Consider the following 22,162-nt stretch of genomic DNA (forward strand, 5'->3'; position numbering starts at 1 on the left):
TTTTTTTTTTTTTTTGCGTGCTTGGGGCGGCCAAAAAGCCAGAAGCTGTACTGTTGTTGACATACTTAGGACAAACAAGCTAGGAGATATCCCATGCCTTCAGATCAATCCAGGGGTTCTACTGCCTGCTGTTAGGATTCAGAGATAGAGGAAATAAGGTGCAAAATGAGTGAGAAGCCAATGAGGAGGAATTATCTGTGTAAGGGGGAAAAATACTCCCACAGAATTTAAAACAAAAGACAGTCCCTGCCCCAGAGAGCTTGCAAATAAGGATCTTTTTGGCTTGGGACCATTTTTCTGCTGAAAGTTGGTCTGGCAGCATAGCATCGCTTTCACAGGCAAATGGGATTTTGAGACTGGTGTAATAAGATATTGTACTTGTCATGCCTCTCTGGCCCTTTCACCACTTGTCAACAAAGCACTAAACATCTGTTTTGTCACTGAAAATTAAAGGCAAATATTTATTAGTGATTCATCTTTCCTTTTGTATTTAATACCCTAGCACAAAAGAATACAGCATTTGTTGGAATGGCATCTTAAATAATGTAGTTATGAAAATAGCAAAAGTCAGCACTTGAAGGGGAGGAAAGGAGGGGAAAAGATTTTAATTTGAAATGAAACTGAGAGTCAGTAAGGTGTTGAGATACAGGAAAATTGCTCCAGATGACAGATGTCTGTCTGTCATTGTACTACCTGAGAGCACCTAACCTAACACTAACAGATTGTAATGCAATGAGATTGTATGGAGGAACAAGGAAGAAGCTGGTGGTAGAAAAATGTGGGGAGAGAAATCGAGAGGCAGGTCTGTGAAACAAACCATTTTATTCAAACCATTTTAAATATTTCAGTAGTTTAATAACTGAAGTGCAGCATTCATAAATATCAAAGTCTTCACATTGAGTATCTCAAGTTTTACTATATAGCATAACTCCAAGGAATGGGAACTTCTACAAGTCTGTGGACATCTGCTCTATAGTATCTCTCACTGTTTTCCTATTAAAACCTAAACATTCCCTAAATTATGTGGCTTCTAACTTTCTGGGAGTATGACACTCCTCATTTTAATGTACTGTATGACTCTGCAAAGTTAAATTGGAGACCTTTCCCTTTGCCTGAGTAAGTGCCATTAAAAATTACATCAATAGCACCATCTATTGACACTGAGGGTCATTGCATGAGAATGTTTCCAAATCTGCACTACAAGGATTAAACTTGGGTAGTGTTATTATATTACAATTGCTCTGTAATAGGGCACACTCCATGCCTGTCCTGAGATCTCACACAAACAGCCTTGGATGCTTTCTGTTTTAGCACCTCAGTGAGTTTTATTTTTATTAGAATCTCAGAGTTAAACATCTCGGGAATGGAGGATGTTTGTAACTCTGAAATGTTCGTAACTCTGAACAAAACGTTATAGTTCTTCTTTCAAAAGTTTACAACTGAGCATTGACTTAATACAGATTTGAAACTTTACCATGCAGAAGAAAAATGCTTTTAACCATCTTCATTTAAATGAAACAAACACAGAAATAGTTTCCTTACCTTGTCAAAAAAAATTAATTTCCCCCTTTTTTAAAGTAGTTTAACAGTACTGTACTGTGTTCGTGTTTTTTTTTTGGTCTCTGCTGCTGCCTGATTGCATACTTTGTTTCAAATGAATGTGTGGTTGACCGGTCAGTTTGTAACTCTGGTGTTCATAACTCTGAGGTTCTACTGTATCGCCGCCAAACGACCATCAAGATCCCATGGTGCAGACCTTTCTCAGGAGAGAGAGAGAGAGAGAGAGATGAAATAAGATCTCAGGGAAGTGAGATCTTATTTTCTCTTGGCTCTTCTAGTCTTTCCCCCCTTTCATGTTCTTCCAGGGTTTTTTAACATCCCTCTCAGCTAATGGGATAACTAGCTCCTTACCTGATCAGACTGGTGGAGGCTGATTAGGTAAATAAATACTCCACTCCTCCATCAGGCCTCTTATTGGGGAACTAATTAATGTTTAAGTGATCAGAGTGTTAACTACTGGCTCTCAGCACTCTATCACACACCTCCCTACCCTTGTTTAAGAGCAAGGGTTCTCTTTCCACATGGCCTTCTTTTTTTTTGACCTGCGCTCACCCTTCCTTATAAGAGGTGTTTGGTCTTTTTGTCTCAGTCCCCCTTTTCCTGGGCAGGGGTGGTCCCCACAATTCTGTTTAGCCTGCTGGTCTTTGCACTAGGGGAAACTTGGGGACCTAATCTTCCCATCTTCATCCTCTTTATTTTGAGGCAGGGCATGTCTTATCACTCACATGGTCCTTTTTATCTATTGTCTCCAGTTTTCCTAGTACTACCAATTTATCCCAAGGTTCCTCATCTCCCTGGTCTGGTGGCTAGCATTCCTGTGTCAGCCCATCTCCATCCGCTACATTCAGGCACCCCCGAAAGGTGTGCTTTGCAACTTCTCTTTCCCCCTGGGAATCTCCAATTTCCTTGTTTCCCCCATGGCTTGTGTTCTGCTGTCTAAGGTTCTCTGGCTCCACTACTTAGCTTTCATCCCTAATGACTCTGTTTCCTCCTGCTGTGGACCCCAGATGCCTGCCCTCTTTCCAAATGGGAAGGGAGCGCCAGTCTGTCCCTATCACTAGTAAATGGGAAAACTTATACACTACTCCAACCTGCTTCCACCTGAACTGCCCCTGGACTTTCTGGGGTATCTTGACCATTGGGCAGAGTTTCCTTTCTCCATGGATGCAGTCTAGCTTCAGCATCTCCTCTAGCAGAATCCAGTGGGGTTTTACCAAATTTTTTCAGCAAACACCCTGAGGCAGTGTCCAACATGCCTCTCTCCCAACTCCTCCCCACCTTTACATTGACAGCTGGCATTTTTCTTTTTCACTACTCCCTAAGTGTCACAGTCCAACCACAAAACTCCACCTACCTCCAGTCCATATGTGGCAGTCTCTTTTTATATGTCCCTGAGGCCCATGTTCGTAACATACAACTTCCAGATTCCCCCAAGTAATTCCTTTTGTCGCCTCCCTTCTTTTCTCTTCAGCTTTTACTGCTGTAAATGTTCCACCCTTCTTTCCTGGATTTGTCCCTTAAATGGACACCCCCTTTTGGGGGAAGTCTGCTTCCACAAACTCTGAGTTTGACCACCACTTTCAGTGCTGTTGGTTGATGCCGCCTGACCCACACTTAGTGTTCTCAATAGGGTTTGGAGAAATTATAATTTCAAAACAGAGTCCCTAATTTCGCCCACATGTTGAGTAACCAGCTTTAACCAGCAGGTAGCCCAATCTGTTAGCTTCTGGGCAAATGATTCAGTCCATCAAGCAGCTCAAAACCTCTGCAGGTATTTCTCTGTAGACAGGCCCACTTGGTCTAGTATGGCTGTCTTAAGAATATCATAGTCCCGGACCTATTTGTCACTCAGGGCCATGTAAGCCATTTGAGCCTCCCCACCAAGTAAGGTGCTACGTGGAAGACCTACAGTCCTCTGTCCCAACCAGCTCTAATAGCTCCCCTTACAAATGGAACAAAAAAAAGCATCAGGGTTGTCCGCAAAGCCCATCTTACAAAGGCCAACCCCCTTTGCTCAACTGCCATGCCCCATGGCACGACTCTCCACGTTTTGGAGTAATTATTGCTGCACCTGCACTTGTTCTCACATGAACCTCTGCATGTTTTTCTGTTGTTCAGCTTGCCAAGATAGTAGGGATTAGTATGCCAGGTAGTGGAATTGTTGGAACATCTGCAAGGTAATTTGCATCTCCTTCTGTTGTTAGCCTTTTCTGGGGGAACTTATTAATACTTAAGTGATCTGAGTGTTGAGTCAGCTAGTAGTTCTCTATTCAGCACTCTGTCACAAGAACATTGAGACTTTAGTCAGGACAGGATCCCCATTATACTTAGCGCTGTATGATACAGAAAAGGAGACAGAAAGGTGAGGTAACACTGATAATATTATATAGTTAGGTAAACTAGCTAGTAAATGCCATGATGATTTCTGATTCTAGCTAGTGCATAGCAGGATGATTCCTGATTCAGTTGAACAGTTGTGGGCTTTTTCAGAGCCATTTCCTATTTTAATTAATCTTTTTAACCTCTGCCTATTTCCATTTTTAAATTTTGTTGCTCTCTGTGTATTTTCTTTTCATTCTTCTATCCATTGTCTATTTCCATTTCCCCCTCCTTTTAGTTTCCAGAATTTTTATTTTCTGTATCTCCATGATAAAAACTTTCTTGTGCTAATTAATATTGTGATGTTGTGCAGTCTATATGGCTTTATAAAAACTTGATAATAAGTGAATATAATGTAACTGGAATATGCTTCATGCAAAAGGTCTCCTGTAAGGTATGATTACAAAGTTTATAATCTACTGAGTGTGATCATCCTATTTGTATAAATGTACCACTCTTGTAACTAAAACTAGAAATATAAAATATAACTCTGAGGGCCTATTGTAATTATGCAAAGTGTGGGCCATTAACGGTGGTTTGGAATCTTGATAACACCCATTAACCAGGACCATTGTCTGCAGATGGTTGTGTTTTACCTGTGAGTCTTCCTGTATATGTGTGTGCTGGCAAGTAGGTATTGAACTCTTGCAGTGACATGTGATCATGTCACCTGAACTGGAATCCATCTGTCTTGGGAGACAGACCTGTCCTCGCTTACAGACAACCCCCCAACCTGAAGCAAATACTCATCAGCAACCACACACCATTGAACAAAAACACTGACCCAGGAACCTATCTTTGCAACAAAGCCCGATGCCAACTCTGTCCACATATCTATTCAAGTGACATCATCATAGGACCTAATCACATCAGCCACGCCATCAGGGGCTCGTTCACCTGCACATCTACCAATGTGATATATGCCATCATGTGCCAGCAATGCCCCTCTGCCACGTACATTGGCCAAACCAGACAGTCTCTATGCAAAAGAATAAATGGACACAAATCTGACATCAGGAATCATAACATTCAAAAACCAGTAGGAGAACATTTTAACCTGTCTGGTCACCCAATAACAGACACGAGGGTGGCAATTTTGCAGCAGAAAAGCTTCAAAAACAGACTCCAACGAGAAACTGCTGAACTTGAATTGATATGCAAACTAGATACAATCAACTTAGGTTTGAATAGAGACTGGGAATGGCTGAGCCATTACAAACATTGACTCTATCTCCCCTTGTAAGTATTCTCACACTTCTTATCAAACTGTCTGTACTGGGCTATCTTGATTATCACTTCAAAAGTTTTTTCTCTTACTTAATTGGCCTCTCAGAGTTGGTACGACAACTCCCACCTTTTCATGATCTCTGTATGTGTATATATATCTCCTCAATATATGTTCCATTCTATGCATCCGAAGAAGTGGGCTGTAGCCCACGAAAGCTTATACTCAAATAAATTTGTTAGTCTCTAAGGTGCCACAAGTACTCCTGTTCTTTTTGTGGCTACAGACTAACATGGCTGCTACTCTGAAACCCATCTTTAACCTGGTGCTTTTCCAGTGGGGGAGGAGGGGAACCGAGAGGGACAAAGATGCAAAAGATATATAAAGGGGTGGAACAGAACAAAGTGGACAGAGGAGCCATCATGAAGAATCCCCTAGCTACCACCTGAGCTGGAACAAGAGCTGTACCAGGGGAAAGAATTGTGCCCAGGCCTGGAAAGTGTCCAGTCTGAGGAAAAAACTTACTGAAGCATCTCTAAGGGTGAAATTATCTGTATTTAGTTTGATTAGACATAGATTTGTGCATTTTATTTTATTTTGTTTGGTGGCTTACTTTGTTCTGTTACTACTTGGAACCACTTAAATCCTACTTTCTGTATTTAATAAAATCACTTTTTACTTAGTAATTAACTCAGAGTATGTATTAATACCTGGGGGAGCAAACAACTGTGCATATCTCTCTATCAGTGTTATAGAGGGTGAACAATTTGAGTTTACCCTGTATAAGCTTTATACAGGGTAAAACGGATTTATTTGGGTTTAGACCCCATTGGGAGTTGGGCATCTGAGTGCTAAAGACAAGCACACTTCTGTGAGCTGTTTTCAGATAAACCTGCAGCTTTGGGGCAAGTAATTCAGACCCTGGGTCTTTGTTGGAGCAGATGGGAGTGTCTGGCTCAGCAAGACAGGGTGCTGGATTCCTGAGCTGGCAGGGAAAACAGGAGCAGGGGCAGTCTTTGCACATCGGGTGGCAGCTCCCAAGGGGGTTTCTGTGATCCAACCCATCACAAATATCACTGAAATTGGCATGAATATCACCCCAGTTCGGAACACCTTGGAGTAGACCCCTGTAGAGCTACAATATGCATTCTATTCCCCCAGCATTGCCCAAAGTGTTGCCTTACAGGATTTGCTAGAATTAAATTCCCTTTTTCCTCACTATAATGAGAAATTCTTTCCTAACAAATATACATTTCCTTTGCTCCCTCACCATTACTTGCTTTCTAGCTCCTCAATAGATATACCTCTACTCCGATATAATGCGACCCGATATAAGATTAATTCGGATATAACGCGGTAAAGCAGCGCTCCAGGGGGGCGGGGCTGCACACTCCAGTGGATCAAAGCAAGTTCGATATAATGCAGTTTCACCTATAACGCAGTAAGATTTTTTTGGCTCCCGAGGACAGTGTTATATCAGGATAGAGGTGTACTTAATCCATGTAATTAGGACAGTGTTTCCCAAACTTGGAAAGATGCTTGTGTAGGGAAAGCCCCTGGTGGGCCGGGCCGGTTTGTTTACCTGCCGCCAGGGCTGGCTCTGACTTTTTGGCCACCCCAAGCAAAAACAAAACAATACAAAAAAACGGGTCGGCCAGAACGGCAAAGCAAAAAAAACAAAAAACAAAAAATTGTGATCTGTGCGCAGGTGCAGGGGCAGGTGGCGGGGGTGGGGGCGGGAGCGGGCGGGAGAGAGAGAGAGAAGGGGGGCAGCCCGGGCTACAGCGGGGCGCTGCCATGCGGCCCCTCCCACCGCACCGCCTGCCACCTGCCGGAAGGGCTCCGCTCTGGTCGGCGGGGAGGGAAGGACGAGGACTGCCCTGCTGGGCTTGCTGCAGGGCGCTTCCGTCCTCCGCACCGCTGCCCCCTACAGGGCCGCCAGAGCGGAACAAAAAAAAAGAGCGGCCATACCGCCCTATGATTGGGCGGAATGTCGCCTTGTTCAATCTGCCGCCCCAAGCACCAGCTTGCTCGGCTGGTGCCTGGAGCCGGCCCTGTCTGCCGCGTCCACAGGTTCGGCCGATCACAGCTCCCCCTGGCCGCGGTTCGCTGCTCCAGGGAGCTGCTGGAAGCGGCGCAGGCCGTGGGACATACTGGCCGCCGTTTCCAGCATCTCCCATTGACCTGTAGCAGCGAACCGCGGCCAGTGGGAGCCACGATCGGCCGAACCTGCGGACGCAGCAGGTAAACAAACCGGCCCGGCCCGCCAGGGGCTTTCCCTGGACAAGCAGTATCCCAAGTCTGGAAACACTGCATTAGGGCTATTCTGCCATGTTCAGTTGAAGTGAACTACTTCTCTGTCATCAGCACTCTGCCACCATTCCCCCTGCAGCTGCCGATAGAGCTTTTTAAAACAAAGCAGTGAGAATCAGCTGGTTATTAAAAGAGCAGAAGTGGGGGAAGGCCAATGCCCTGGGCAATATTTCCTCACGACAGGGTTTGAAAACCTGGGATTGTCCTTATCAAGTATGCATCTTATCAATACAGAAGGAAGGAAGCCAACTCTCACTTGGGTCCCTCTCTTCCCACCTAGAGAATGGCTCTGCCCCATGGCTACCTGCAGTGCTGGTTCCCATCACCAGAGCTTATCTATGCTTGCTTTGTGCTGCTTCCTTTTGGAATGTGTCTGTGGGGTTGCTAACCTTCTGCAGGGCTGGGAAGGGGCCCATAACTGTTCCTGCTGGACATCTGTACTTTTGGGATTTGATTGCAGATGCAGCATGCCAATTCCACTTCAAAAGCTGCATTTGCTGTGGGTTTCCACTGTCTGGAATCCCTTGAGCTCCACTTCTCAGAGGAGCCATCCTCTGGAACTCTCCTGATGATGTCTCTGAGCCAGGTGAGGTTTCTTATATACCACCAGGACAGTCCCTCATAAGTCCTTCCACCATCCCTGCCTCTGCCAATATGCCATTTTGCTAATGAGGTCCCTTGCATGTCTGAGAGAGAAGCAGGGGCAGAGGGAGCAGAAATGCCTGTCTAATGTCAATTAAATGTAATAATGGCTTTCTTGCTTACTCCAACTTGAGGGAAACCATTGGCAGAGAATAGTGACACTGAAGGAGATAATCTTCTAAATTCAAGAATAATGTGCATTAATATAATACTGTCATCTGAAGATCTCAAAGCAAAGATGGGTAATTATTATCCATAGGGTGACCATACGTCCCGTTTTGGCCGGGACAGTCCCTTTTTAAAGCGCTGTCCCAGCTGTCCCATCTTTTTTCCCAAAAGGAGGTATTTGTCCTGTTTCCTCTTGCTGACTCCATGAATATTCAGTTTCACTCTCCAAGTAGACTGTGTAATCACATGTGATAGATCCCAGGAACAATGGCTCTTGATTGTCTGTAATATTAGTCAACTCCTTGACTGCCTTGGTATGCCAAACAGCTGCAAAATGTCCATATTTTGTGCATTTATTATACCTGGTCTGTTTGGCTAAACATACATTTGGTGGGATATGAATTTTTCCTCATCTTGTGCATTTATTCTGATAGACTTTGTAGTTTGCCTGGAATTTCTTCATATCCTCGAGGCTTTTATGATAATGATTTTTAGCACTCATGCTGTGTTGGTTTACTGTTTCTACACTAGTTTCAGGTTTTTCAAGTTGCTTCTCCCTTTTGTTGTGATGTTTGACTAGTTCAGACTGATTTGCTATCTGTGTAGCTGTGGGTAGATTTATCTTAACTGCTATTAGAGGCTTTTGTCTGTTAAACCAACAACCAGCCTATCTCTGATATATTTTAGTGTTTTCAGCCAATGCATGAAAAACTTTTACAAAAGATTCAACATTTTCCTTTGATTCCTGAATTCTCTGGTGAAAACATGTTCCTTTATGTCATCCCCTCCTGCTGCCCCAGGGCCAGAGAAGCTATCAGCCCCCCCGCATCTCTGTGGGGCCAGAGGAGCTCTCAGTTCCCACTGCAGAGTTTGAGGTGTATGTTGCCCCACCCCTGGCAGGGATCTTTCACTATAACCAACCCCTGACTATAACGAACAAATGGCTTGAATCCCCAGGGATTTGTTACAGTGAGGTTGTACTCTGTTACCAAAGGCAGAACCTAGTAGCATGAACAGTATCATGCAGTTTCGCATGTATGTATTGATGTTGTGCATGTATTGATCCATGCTCAATGCATAGCAATAAGGAGCACAAATCAGAGATGCTGCAAGACCAACTTGCTTAATTGCAGAACTGTTCTGAATGATCAGTGGAAGTTCTAGCCACTACACCTCTCTGACAGTCAGTGATATGAAACTGAAAAAGAAGGGGTAACATCATGGTAGTTCTTTGAACTGCAATCCTGGAGACCTCGGTTAAATTCTAGCTCTGGTGTTTTATGTAAATATCTGCCCCTCAAGGGGTCACTGATGTGCTATGTTACGCTAACCCTTGTCTTGAAATAGTCCTCGGGTGGTGTCATAGGCACCAACTTCTCCTGATGCTGGTGGGTACTCTATCCGCCCAGGCCCCAGCCTCAACCCGACTCCACTCCTGCCCCGCCCCTTCCCGCCCCTCCCCTATTCCCGCCCCTTCCCCAAAGTCCCTGCCCCTACTCTGCCTCCTCCCTGCCCCTACTGGACTTCTACCTCAAATCCTCGCCCCAGTCCCACTTCTTCCCCGGCTCCTCCCCTGATAGGGTGACCAGACAGCAAGTGTGAAAAATCGGGACAGGAGGTTGGGGGTAATAGGAGCCTATATAAAAAAAAAGACCCAAAAATCAGGACTGTCCCTATAAAATCGGGACATCTGGTCACCCTATCCCCTGAGCACGCTGTGTTTCTGTTCCTCCCCGCTCCCTCCCGAAGCTTGTTATGCTGCAAAACAGCTGTTTGGCGGTGGCAAGCGCTGGGGGGAGAAGCAGGGATGCAGTGTGCTCAGGGGAGGAGGCGGAGGTGAGGTGAGCTGGGGCAGGGAGCTTGGCTGCCGGTGAGTGCAGAGCACCCACCAATTTTTGCCTTTGGGTGGCGTGCCAAATTATACCACAGCTGAGACAAATGCTGTAGGTGCTTCAGCTTCTAAAGCTGTATGGGTCCTAACACCTGATGGATCCCAGTCCTCGAACTGGATTCAGCACAACACACCACCCAGGTGCCAGATATTCTGCCTTTATGACCAACTCCTCCTAACTGTCCTTCTAAATAGCATGAGATCTTCCCTTGCTGGCCACCCATCTTCCTCCTGAGCAGATGGAAAAGAGAAATAGCTGATTCACTTCCAGCAAGTTCACCACACTACATATTGCCAACTCTCACAATCTTATCACTTATAACTTATTGTCCCGCTCTTGACATAGTGGGCTATTGCAGCAGTTTGCCTCAGTTTTCCCTCAGTCTTCTGTGAATCCACCCAGTCACCAATGCCATCTGGGCTGCTTTGCTGACTTATTTCGGGTTGCCAACCCTCCAGATTGTCCTGGAGGCTCCAGGAATTAAAGATGAATCTTTAATTAAAGATTGTCTTGTGATGAAACCTCCAGGAATACATCCAACCAAAATTGGCAACCATATTGACTTGCGCTTTTTGGGGAATCTAAGTCCAAAACAACAAAACAGAAAGTTTTTGCCCCAGTCTCAAACTGGGCCCAGCTTGTCCTTCCTGAAGGGTCTGTTGTCTCTGCTGTAATTTCAAGTACTCTTCTGCCCACCCTGTGGGCTCAGCTTTCACCCTTCATAGGTTCTTTTTCATCACTCCCTTCTGCCCCCCCCCCCCCCCCGGCTCCTTTTGTAGGGAGAAAATTTTTATTTTACTGTTATCTCCCTTACATCATCTTGGATCTCTTTAACAACAGGGAATCCATACTGGTTGTCCTTTTTCTTCAGCCCCTGTTACACCTTAGGCGCCCTTTTTGCCCCAAGGTGGGAAATTGGGTAGATCACCTGATCTGTAATCTGCCCAGCAACCGTACGTTATAAAAGGGTCAGCATGTCTGTCATACGGGGTTGCCCATCCTGGAGGCAGAATGTGCTGCTGCTGCCCATCTGAGAGGCAGAGTGTTGCAGTGTGGTACTCCTTACCCTGAAGGGTGGATATTAGTACCATGTATAGGGTTTTAGCGAAGGTTTCTTACCTGCACGCGAGAATGAACAGTCATCTGCCCTTCTAATCCTGTCTCAGACATCCACCCACGACAATGCAGGGAAAAAGAGCTGCAAGAAGAACAAGACAGAGCTTCCATCAGCCTGTGACAGAGGCCCTGCCTTCCACCTGCCTTACCATCTGGATTGGGTCCGGAGCCAGTCCTGCCGTGCCAGTGTCATGGAAAAAGCTGCAGGATACGGTAGAGACTCATTTGTCCTCCATCTAACCTACCTGGGGTCAACCTTGGGAAGGGAGCTAAGCCCTTTTTGTCACAGCCCATGCCCTTTGTATTTGGTTCCCTTGTTTTCTCGATTATGGTTTGGGAGTCCTTATAGTTACCTACCTTTTACTTACCTGAGTTATTCTTACCCTTGTTAACTGTTGTCTGTCCAATAAACCTGTTCTTGTTTTCAGGGCCGGCTCTGAAATTGTGCCACCCCAAGCATGTGCTTGGTTTGCTGGTGCCTAGAGCCGGCCCTGCTTTTGTACCCTATCCGTTGTCAGTTTTCCTTCGGATGATAGACACGGGAGGGGGGAGAAGTTCCTGAAACTGGTCCTCTAGCTAAGTATAAAATCCAGTCAACACTTTGGGTTCTTCCCATGGGCAGTGGGTGAACCCCCGCTTTGGGGAGGCTAGCTTGCTGGCCCTGCCCCCTACATGCCGGAGCCCCGAACCCCACCCAACAGGAGAAGCCCTGACCAGGGAAGCCCTGGCCCGCTCGCCCCCACACCGGGCCAAGCCTTTGGGCTTCCCCCCCCCCCCCCGCATCACCAGCCTCCTCCCATGGCCAAGCTGCTGGCCCCCACTGCCAGCGCCAGGCTGAGCCTCCTCACTCCCCTACCCACCACTGACTCTCCATGTCCCTCCTCACTTCCCCGTCCCCGAGGAGGAGGGACGCTGCGAGCAGTGGGGACCTCTGGAAGTGGAGTGGAGTGGAGGACACATGGCGGACAGGCAGCAGAAGCAGCAGGCGGTGGGGGCTTTGGGGAAAGAGCAGGGCAGGGTTACCGTGGCCCAGGTGCCCGGTGGCAGGTGGGAAGCAGCACCAGGGTAGGCTAAGTCTTCCCTGGCTTATTATACCCACCACCCAGGGTTCTTCCCTACTTTATCCCAAACAGCTAATCTCAGACCATCCTCTCTGGATCTTCCACAAGCCTCTGGCTGCCTGGTGCTCCCCTCTAGCTCCTCACAGTCACTGCTCCAGCCAGCTTGCCACTGCTGGGCTTCCTTCCTATAATAAGGGTGACCTTATGTCCCATTTGTGCTGAGACAGTCCGCTTTTTAAGCTCTGTCCCAGACATCACAACTTTTTTGGGGAAAACTGGGCTTTTGTCCTGTTTGCAGTTGCCAACTGATGACTTGAATGCTATTCAGAATAGACTATTCTAAATAGACTATTCTACTTGTAATAAAACTATTTTTATTGTTCAGACCATCCAGGATACAGCAAAAAATAAATAAATAAAAGTATATGGATCAATTAAGAGATGACTTATCTCAACACCATAAGCCAGAGGTTTTCAAACTATGGGGTGTACGCACCTAGGGGGCGGAGAGAAACATTCTGGGGGGTCAGCCCTGCAAGACTTCGCACCCTGAAGAGCAGCAGCAAGACAAGGAACAATGCCAGTAACTACTGAATAGTCAGTAAAATATATGAAACTATAAAATATATGAACATACAGTAAAAGCTGTGTTATCCGGTACTTTACCAACCAGAAAGCTCTACAAACCGGCATTTCTGATCTTCATTGAAAGTCCGGTTTATAGTCCGGTTAGCGTGGGGCCAGCAGGCTCTCTATCTTGCTCCGTGATTCTTCCTGGAAGCGGTGACATGTCCCTGCTGCTCCTAGATGGAGGAACGGCCATGGGGGCTCTGTGCGCTGCCCTCGCCCTGCCCCGAGCGCTGACTCTGGCTGGGAACTGCGGGGGCAGCCCCTGTGGGCGGAGGTAGTGCGCAGAGCCATCTAGCCATGCCTCCGCCTAGGAGCAGCAGGGACATATCGCTGTTTGCGGGGAGCCACCTGAGGTGAGCGCCGCCTGGATCTGGCACCCTGAAACCCCTCCTGTGCCCCAAACCCCTGCCCCAAGTCCCCTCCCACACCCAAACTCCCTCCCAGAGTCCACGCCCCATACCCCTTCCCACACTTGGAACCCCTCAGCCCCTGCTTGGTGCCCACACCCCCAGCCCGGAACCCGTATTCCTGGAGCCCACACCCCCAGCCCGGAACCTGTACCCCCTCCCACACCCCATCCCCCTGCCTCAGCCTGGAGCCTCCTCCAACACTCTGAACCCCTCCGCTCCAGCCCCATCCCAAAGCCGCCTGGATCTAGCACCCTGAAACCCCTCCTATGCCCCAAACCCCTGCCCCAAGCCCTCTCCCACACCCAAACTCCCTCCCAGAGTCCACGCCCCGTACACCCTCCCAAACTCGGAACCCCTCAGCCCCTGCTTGGAGCTCCCTCCTGCACCCCAAACCTCTCATCCCTGGCCCCACCCCAGAGCCCGCATCCCCCAGCCAGAACCCTCAGCCCCTCCTGCACCCAACTCCCTGTCCCAGCCCGAATCCACCTCATGCACCCTGAACCCCTCATTTCTAGCCCCATCCCAGAGCCCATACCCCCTTCCACACCCCATTCCCCTGCCTCAGCCTGGAACCACTTCCCACATGCCGAACCCCTTGGTCCCACACCCCAGCCTGGAGCCCCTCCTGTACCCAAACCCCTCATTCCTGGCACCACCTCAGAGCCCACACCCCCAGCCAAAGCCCTCACAAACTCTCACATTCCAACCTCCTGCCACGGCCCGGTGAAAATGAGCGAGTGAGTGAGGGTGGTGGAGAGTGAGCAACAGAGGGAGGGGGGATGGAGTGAGCAGGGGGCAGGGTCTCGGAAAAGGGGCAGGGCATGGGTGTGGCCTCAGAGAAGGGACGGGGCACGGGTGGAGCAAGGATGTTTGGTTTTGTGCTATTAGAAAGTTGGCAACCCTAATCTTCAATCTAGTAACCAGGACCGATGGTGAAGCTAACTGGAATCGATGCCGAAGCTATTCGGGACCTCAGTATTTCCGAAAGCAGTCGGACTATGCTTGAGTTAGCCGAGAAGAACTGAATGCTGTTCTTTCTCTTTGTATCTGCCATTGTGATCGGTCCGGTTATTACTCAGTGTATTGTCCTGTGTTTATCGTAAAGTATCAACGCCACCCTACCATTATAGCATCCAAAATACCAACAAAAAGCAAAGGAGAGATGCATAAGAGAGTTGTATTGACATTAAAACAGAAAATAGATATTTGTACACAACTTGAAGAGAGCGAGAATAGGAATGTTTTGATGCAAGAGTACAATGTTGGCTCATCCACGATATACGACATCAAGGCTCAGAAAGGAAAATTGCTCAAATTTTTTGCTAGTTATGAGTCAAATAAAGCTGTTGAACAACGCTGTTCTCTGCGTATGCCTAAATTAGAGCAGCTAGACAGTGTTTTATATTAATGGTTTTCATTGAAGCGATCGGAGGGTGCCCTTATCTCTGGCCCAATGCTCGTTGAAAAGGCAAAAGATTTTTATAAGCAAATGCAATTGTCTGAGCCATGTGCATTTTCTGACGGATGGCTTTCATGTATTGAACTTTGTCATGGCATTAGAAAGCTACCTGTATCTGGTGAACATAAATCAGCTGACCATGAAGCTGCAGAAAAATCTTGTGAATTTTTTAGAAATTTAATTGCTGAACATGATCTACCCTCTGAACAAATTTATAATGCTGATGAAACTGGCCTATTTTGGTGATGCTTGCCAAATTCTATCCTAGCAGATGCACGTGAATCTAGTGCTGCTGGTTTTAAGCAGAATAAAGACAGACTAACTGTTCTTATGTGTGCTAATGCAGCAGGCTCGCATAAAATAAAACTTTTGGTGATTGGAAAATATAATTGTTTTAGAGCTTTCAAAGGTGTTGCACATTTGCCTGTTTACAAAGCGCAAGGTAATTCATGGATGGACAAATAATTTTTTTATGATTGGTTTCATCATAGAGTGAAAGAACATTTTAGAAAAATAGGCTTACCTGAAGATAGCAAAGCTATTCTACTGCTAGACAATTGTAGAGCTCACCCTCATGAAACACAGTTAGTGTCCGGTAATATTTTTACCATCTGCCTGCCTGCCAATGTTACTTCATTGATTCAACCTATGGACCAGGGCATTATCCAGAATATGAAATGTTATTACAGAATGTTATTACCCTCTGTTGCTTATTACAGAAGAGATTTCCTGAGAGAGTTTATCATTCATGAAGGCAAGATACAGGACTTTCAATCTCATTATAACATAAAAGATGCAATTTTTAATGTTGCTTGTGCCTGGAATTCTGTTAAAAGTGAAATATTAAAGGAGAGCTTGGAGAAAATTGTGGCCTGGTGTTATATTTATATTTACAGAAGTGTCTTCTGATTAGGAGGAATTTGAAGGCTTTAAAGTAAGAGTTAGAAAAAATACATTAGCACAAATTCTTGAAATGGTGAAGGATACTCCTTCACACCCCATCAACAAACGTCATGAAAGTGAGATATAAGAATGGATTGAGGCTGACAAGGAGGTTGAAGTGATACATACTGTTACTGATACAGAAATAATAGAGAATGTTTTAAATCCTGAAAAGTCAAAGGATACTGATAGAGACAGTGAAGAAGAAGATTTTAGTGAAGAGGACAAAAGAACTTGGGGAAAGGCTTCTTCAGTTTTTGATTCAATAATTAAATTTGCAGAAAAGCAGCCAGGAGGTTATGCAATTGCATGTTCTGCACTCTACTTTTATGCAAAAGAGGCAGAAGACAATTAAGCAAGCTGATATCAGGGATTTATTCAAAAAAGCAGCTTCCAGGGTGTGTCATAGGGTCAGTACAGATTCAGCCCAATCTCCTACACCTCTACATCTACAATTATAATTGATGTTGATAATGATGACCCCAAGGCACTGCAAGATTGTGAAGTGCCTTCTGAATCATCAAAGAAAGATTAAATTATGTTCAGTATAGTTTTATTAAGTGTATTTTTAGTTATCTGGGTGTATGTCATGCACTGCCCATAGTGATATGTAGTGTCATAAGATAACCTACTGTATAGAAAACTTTACCGGTATACACGTAAGCGCTTCAAGAAACCAACCACTCTGCAGTGCATTACTACTACTGGATTAGTGAGTACCTCTATACTCTTTTATACTTTATTCATTTTATTATATTCTAATTATTTGAAAATTGGTATTCCATTGGTAAGCATAACTCTTAGTAAACCAGAATATTTGACTAACCAGCACCCCGCACCCCCCAATTCCCACATGCCGGATAAATTGTATAGAAAATATCTGAAACTACCTTATCTTTTTTTGTGTACTGTAAGTAACCTTCCCAGAGCACTGACCATCTCTTACCCAGTGTTCCATTTTTAGTTTAAGGAAATATGGTCACCATACCTATAATGTCCAACACCCAGCACAAGTGTAACACGGCAGGGGCAGGCTAATGGACAGGCTGCTGCTTGTCGCATTTCCTCACCTTCTGGGGAAGAGCAGCCAATCAGAACTGTTGCAGGATGCAGACAGAGCTCTCCTGGCAGGAGTTTTTGGGGAGGGAGGGGAGGAAAGGAAGGAGCTGATGTCATTTTCACAAGGGTGGGTAGAGGGAACAGAAAGAGCCTGGCAGGCTGGCAGTTCTGCTCCCTCCCTCCTTTCTTCTGAAAAATGGGTCAGGCTGCTCTCTGCTCCTCCCTCATCCATCTTGGAACACCAGACATGGAAAGGGGAGAACTCTGCAGCTGTCACCCATGCGTTGGAGTGGGAGTGAAGCGCATCGGTGCACTGAGGAGCAAGGGGAGAATGTGTGTTTGTGGGGGGAGCAGAAATAATGTGGGGGCTGAGGGGTAGGTATGACCCTACAGCATTGCAATGCAAGAGGGAAAGGGGCTTATCGGTAGCTGGTAATGAGTTTCAGCTGGCCTTACCAGGTCAGTGTACCCCAACTCACTAACATAATTTGTATCTAAAAGGTGTCATGTAAGATATCAATAGAAAGGTGGGAAAAGGCAGGGTGGGGTGGGGGTTTGGGGCAGCGGCTGGGGGCAGAGCGGGCGCTTGAGCACTCCCAGGCCCTGGAGGAAGCCAGCACCTGTGGGTGGGAGTTTTTGGTTAAACATTAGCACCCTGGGTGGAAGTTGTCCATTGCAGTCTTCCACCGGTCAACAGGGCAAGGGAAAATACATAGTGAGTCTAGCTCCTTTCCCTCACTGAGTGAAGGTGCCAGGGAAGGAGGCAGTATTTCCTTGCAGTACTGCCTCTTTCCATCTGATATTGCATGGACTTAGGCAAGGATTCTTGTCTCATGTTTCACATTTTGCACAGTACAAAACATTCTGGTACTGTCCAACAAATAGATAAATGTCTTTGTTTCTTCATTTTTCATTTGAAGAAATGTAGGAAATTATATAAAAAGTTGATGCACTTGGTGCAGATATGTTCATGTCATGTAAGACTTCCCCATTGTGTATGAAGCTTACAAAAAACAGGATGCTCTGCAAGTGCTAGGCAACAGTTTGAGTTTATATAATTTCTTTATTCTTTTAAAAACTCAGATATTCTATTAATAAAAACTACTCATAGCTGCTATTGACTTCAGTAGGGGTAGCAAGTGCTCAGCACTTCAGAAAATCAGGCCTCTGTTACCTCAGGTACCATAGTGCTAGGGTGCCCAGACAGGGGGTGGGGTGGGGGTAATAGGCACCTCTGTAAGCCAAAACCCCAAATATTGGGACTGTCCCTATAAAATCAGGACATCTGGTCACCCTACATAGCGCTGAGCACAGTATATGAACCTGAACAGAAAGTTAAGATTACACATTTAAACCCTCAAAAGTCAGGAAATGCCAGTTGACGTTCTCTGAGCCACCTTAACTCTGCCTTTTGTGCATAGTATTATGACTCAGTCTTTAAATACTTGCTCATATACTATTTGAATATGTCAACAATCTGATGCAGCTGTGAAAAAGGTTGTATCATTCTGCAGTGTACTAAGTCCAAAATGATTAAAGGTTTAGAAAACTTGACCTATGAGGAAAGGTTAAACAAACTGGGCATGTTTAATCTTGAGAAAAGATGACTTGGGGTGGAGGGAGAACCTGACCTGAAGAACAAAGAATGTAGGCCATATTTACAGGATGGGAGATGCTATCCTAGGAAGCAGTGACTCTGAAAAAGATTTGGGGGTTGTGGTGCATTATCAGCTGAACATGATTTCCCATTGTGATGCTGTGGCCAAAACACCTAATGCAATCCTGGGATACATAAAAAGGGGGTATCTCAAGTAAAAAACAGAAAGTTTATTTTACCTCTATATTTGGCACTGGTGCTGAAATACTCTGTTCAATTCTGGTGACCAGTATTCAGGAAGGACGTTGCTAAATTGGAGAGGGTTCAAGGCAGAGCCAAAGTAAAGGATTAGAAAACCCGCTTTATGGTGACAGACTCAAAGGCCTTGGCTACACTTACCAGCTAGTTCGACGGCTGGAAATCGAAGTTCTGGGTTCGACTTATCGCGTCTAGTCTGGACGCGATAAGTCGAACCCGGAAGTGCTCGCCGTCGACTGCGGTACTCCAGCTCGGTGAGAGGAGTACCGCGGAGTCGACGGGGGAGCCTGCCTGCCGCGTGTGGACCAAGGTAAGTTCGAACTAAGGTACTTCGACTTCAGCTACGTTATTCACGTAGCTGAAGTTGCGTACCTTAGTTCGAATTGGGGGGGGGGGTAGTGTAGACCAAGCCAAAGATCTTAATCTATTCAGTTTAACAAAGAGAAGGCTAATGGTGACTTGCTTATAGTCAGTAGGTGGAACAAATATTTAATAATAAGCTTGTCAGTCCAGCAGAGAAAGGTAGAATATGATCCACAGTTAAAGTTAGACAAAGCCAGACTGGAACTAAGGTGTACATTTTTACAGCGATGGTAAGCAGTAAGGACTGCCGCCTATCTGCCTATGGAGGCCTTAGCCTCGCCTCAGCGCTCCCTAGACCCAGATCCTGCCCAGCCCCAGCCACGCCCCTGATCCATACCCCAAGGAGGCTCTCAGCGCCCCGCTCCTCTCCACGGGAGCGCCGGGTCCGTCCCCCCTTTGCAGCGTGACGGAGGGGCCGGCCGAGGAGCGCACTGGCTCCGCCTCCGCCTCCCGCTTTAGCTCCGTCCGGCCCCTCCCCTCGGCTCCGGGCTGCCTGGCGGGCTGGGCCTGCGCTTGCGGAGGGAGGGCGCGCTGGGAGCAGCCATGATGGTGGGTGTCTGGGCGCCGCTGGGAGTCGGGCGGGAGGGGCGTGTGGTCGGGTCACTAACCTGTGCGCTTTGTCTCCCCCCCCCGGAGCAGGAAGGCTCGGACGACGGCCCAGATTTCCTCTCCGAAGAGGACAGAGGAGTAAGTGCACCTGTCCCGGGGGCTCCCGGGCCGCTGGCACCTGGGACCGGGCCCTGCCGGCGCCTGGCACCCGGGGGAGGGCGGCGGCTCTGGCCTGAGGGTCCCTGGCGGGGTGGGGGCGGTTCTGTTTTGCAGGATCCGGGGCCCCTGTGGCTGGGTTGTGGGGTCTGATCTGCGAGTTCCTGGGCCCCTCACACTGGGGTATGGGGTGGGTATATGGTGGCGGCGGCGTTTTTTTCTTGGGCTTTTTGTGTGCATTTTACCTTAATCTTAGTTCCAGTTGTACACCCTGGTCATAACTCCTCTTCTCCATAACGGTCCGGGTGTCTAAATGCCATTACGGACACTGATTTGTTTTGATGGTTTTTAAATGCAATTATGGTTTGGGATTGTTCTCTTGTCAGGATAGAAACAACACAGTTTAACGAGTATACTTTAGCCTGTTGTTTATATTCCTCTATTCCCTCCACTCACATGTGTTTTTTTTTAAATAGCTTTTTTTTAAAAGTAGCTTAATCCAGGTTTATTTGTATTTTAGGAGATTCATATTTTGCATCTGTATAGTTCTCACTCAATCTTTTCTTCTCTCCTATATATGCTTCTTAAATCTTCTATTACATTGAGCAGGGGTGACAGATTTGATGGAGAGCACTGAATTCCATCTTTAATTATAGGCCAGGGCCTAGGTAATAAATTAACACTATCTTATTTTTTCAGTCTACAGCAGACCTCCCACTGATAACAATGGGAGGTTCGTGCCACAGTCTGTGTGCAACTAGGACTTTTAGTAACAGAATTTTTGTTACTTAATTATTTACGATTAGTTTAGTACCTCCATTGTTGTGTTCACTATCAGTTGGAAAATATTCTAACCGTTGGGCTTGCACCTATTTCTGCCCTTTGTTTCTCTTCCTCTTCCCTGTTTGGACCTTCTCTATACTAGAAAAATGTACCAGTTTAACTAGATTGATTGAAAAATGCAATGTAGATGCACTTAAACTGGTGTAACCATTGTTCATATTGTTTTGCCTTAAGTCAGTCTCTTAGGAAGAATTGACCTTGACCAGCCAGATTGAGGGGGAAAAGTCATGTTTGGTTTGGGGTTAGCTAGCATGTGATAGCTAATCTAGACAACCCCATTAAAATTAGGAACTTCTTAAAATGAAAGCTGAGATTCTGAAACTGCCATGTAGACCACAAAAATACATCATGCACATCATATATGTGACACATCTGGCATAAAGTTAAGTTCTGTGGCTGGATTTTTAAAGGGCGACAAGTAATTTTGACCAATAACAGTGTGTAGGCATATATGTTAAGATTTAATTGGTTTTGGTCCTGAAGCATAAAATGTAGTTAATAAGAGGTCAGGAAGGATTATTACTCTTGTGGACTTGCACTGTTTGGCAAGTGTATTGTAGAGCCTTCGTTAGTATTCCTACAGAAAAATGCAGAGTAAATAAGAGAGGGAGGGTGGGGAGAATGATCAGTGAGCACTTATAATGCCAGCCACTGCAGAAGCAAGAGAGAGTGAACGTGTGTGATATTTCTAGTAATAGATAGGTTGCCCTTCTCTGAAGCATTAGATAATGGCCATAGTTGCAGGTCTTTGTATATCAGTAGACTGATCTTATTTGGAAAATCCTATATTTTCCCTCCCACTACTGCTACAAGCTCCTGTAGTAATGAGTTCATAGTACTGTCTCGTTTAAAAATATGTTAGTCAAGGGTCTTGACTAAGCAGCTCTTCAAGTATACCTTTTGAAGTGGCCAGTAGGAGCCTCTCTTCTTTCTCTTCCTTTCACATCCGGTGCTAAATAATTATTACAAAACAACATAATCACCATCCCTTCCTTTAACTTTTCAGCTGATGTTACTTTCAGACCCTGTTTTTTATTGCCCATTTATTCTGAATCTAAATTCCCAGCATTAACTACCAGGCCTCTTTGCAGGTTCTCGGTAGTTGATCATAATGTAAACATAAATGAAAGGAGCACAGGCAAGCTATTCTGAAGGGCTCGTTGTCATGTACAGCAGCAATAGGAGAGCTTCTCACATTGGTGTAGTTAATCCACCTCCGTGAGAGGTGGTAGCTATGTGGATGGGAGAAGCTCTCCTATTGACATAAAGCTGTCTACACTGTGGGTTAGATTTGTATAACTACGTTGCTCAGGAGTGTGGATTTTTCATACCCCTGAGTGACATAGCGATATAGGTCTGTAGTGTAGACCTGGCCTCAGATTCAGCTATTTGAGTCTTAAAAAGCATAGCAGCCCTTTTCCGTGGCAATAGTAAAAACAAGTGCTCTTTTGTAAGTTGGAATTTCCCTGGGCCTTTTTTCTTTTTGATCACCTTCCTGTGTTTGCACAGGTCATCCCACACTCCCTAGTGAAGGACTGTA

At 46.0% G+C, this 22,162-nt stretch overlaps 1 protein-coding gene across 1 annotated transcript in view; it reads left to right on the forward strand.

Moving 5' to 3' along the window:
• The first annotated feature begins 19,519 nt into the window (after nucleotides 1-19,519).
• SNX6 (sorting nexin 6) overlaps nucleotides 19,520-22,162 on the forward strand; it is a 47,622-nt gene continuing 44,979 nt past the window's right edge. Inside the window, exons 1-2 of the mRNA XM_034768651.1 lie at nucleotides 19,520-19,623; nucleotides 19,714-19,761. Of these exons, the coding sequence (XP_034624542.1) occupies nucleotides 19,618-19,623; nucleotides 19,714-19,761 (54 nt within the window). The 5' untranslated portion in view covers nucleotides 19,520-19,617. The remainder of the gene's footprint in view (nucleotides 19,624-19,713; nucleotides 19,762-22,162) is intronic.

Source organism: Trachemys scripta, chromosome 4 (assembly GCF_013100865.1).
Source record: "Trachemys scripta elegans isolate TJP31775 chromosome 4, CAS_Tse_1.0, whole genome shotgun sequence".
Lineage (NCBI taxonomy): Eukaryota > Metazoa > Chordata > Testudines > Emydidae > Trachemys > Trachemys scripta.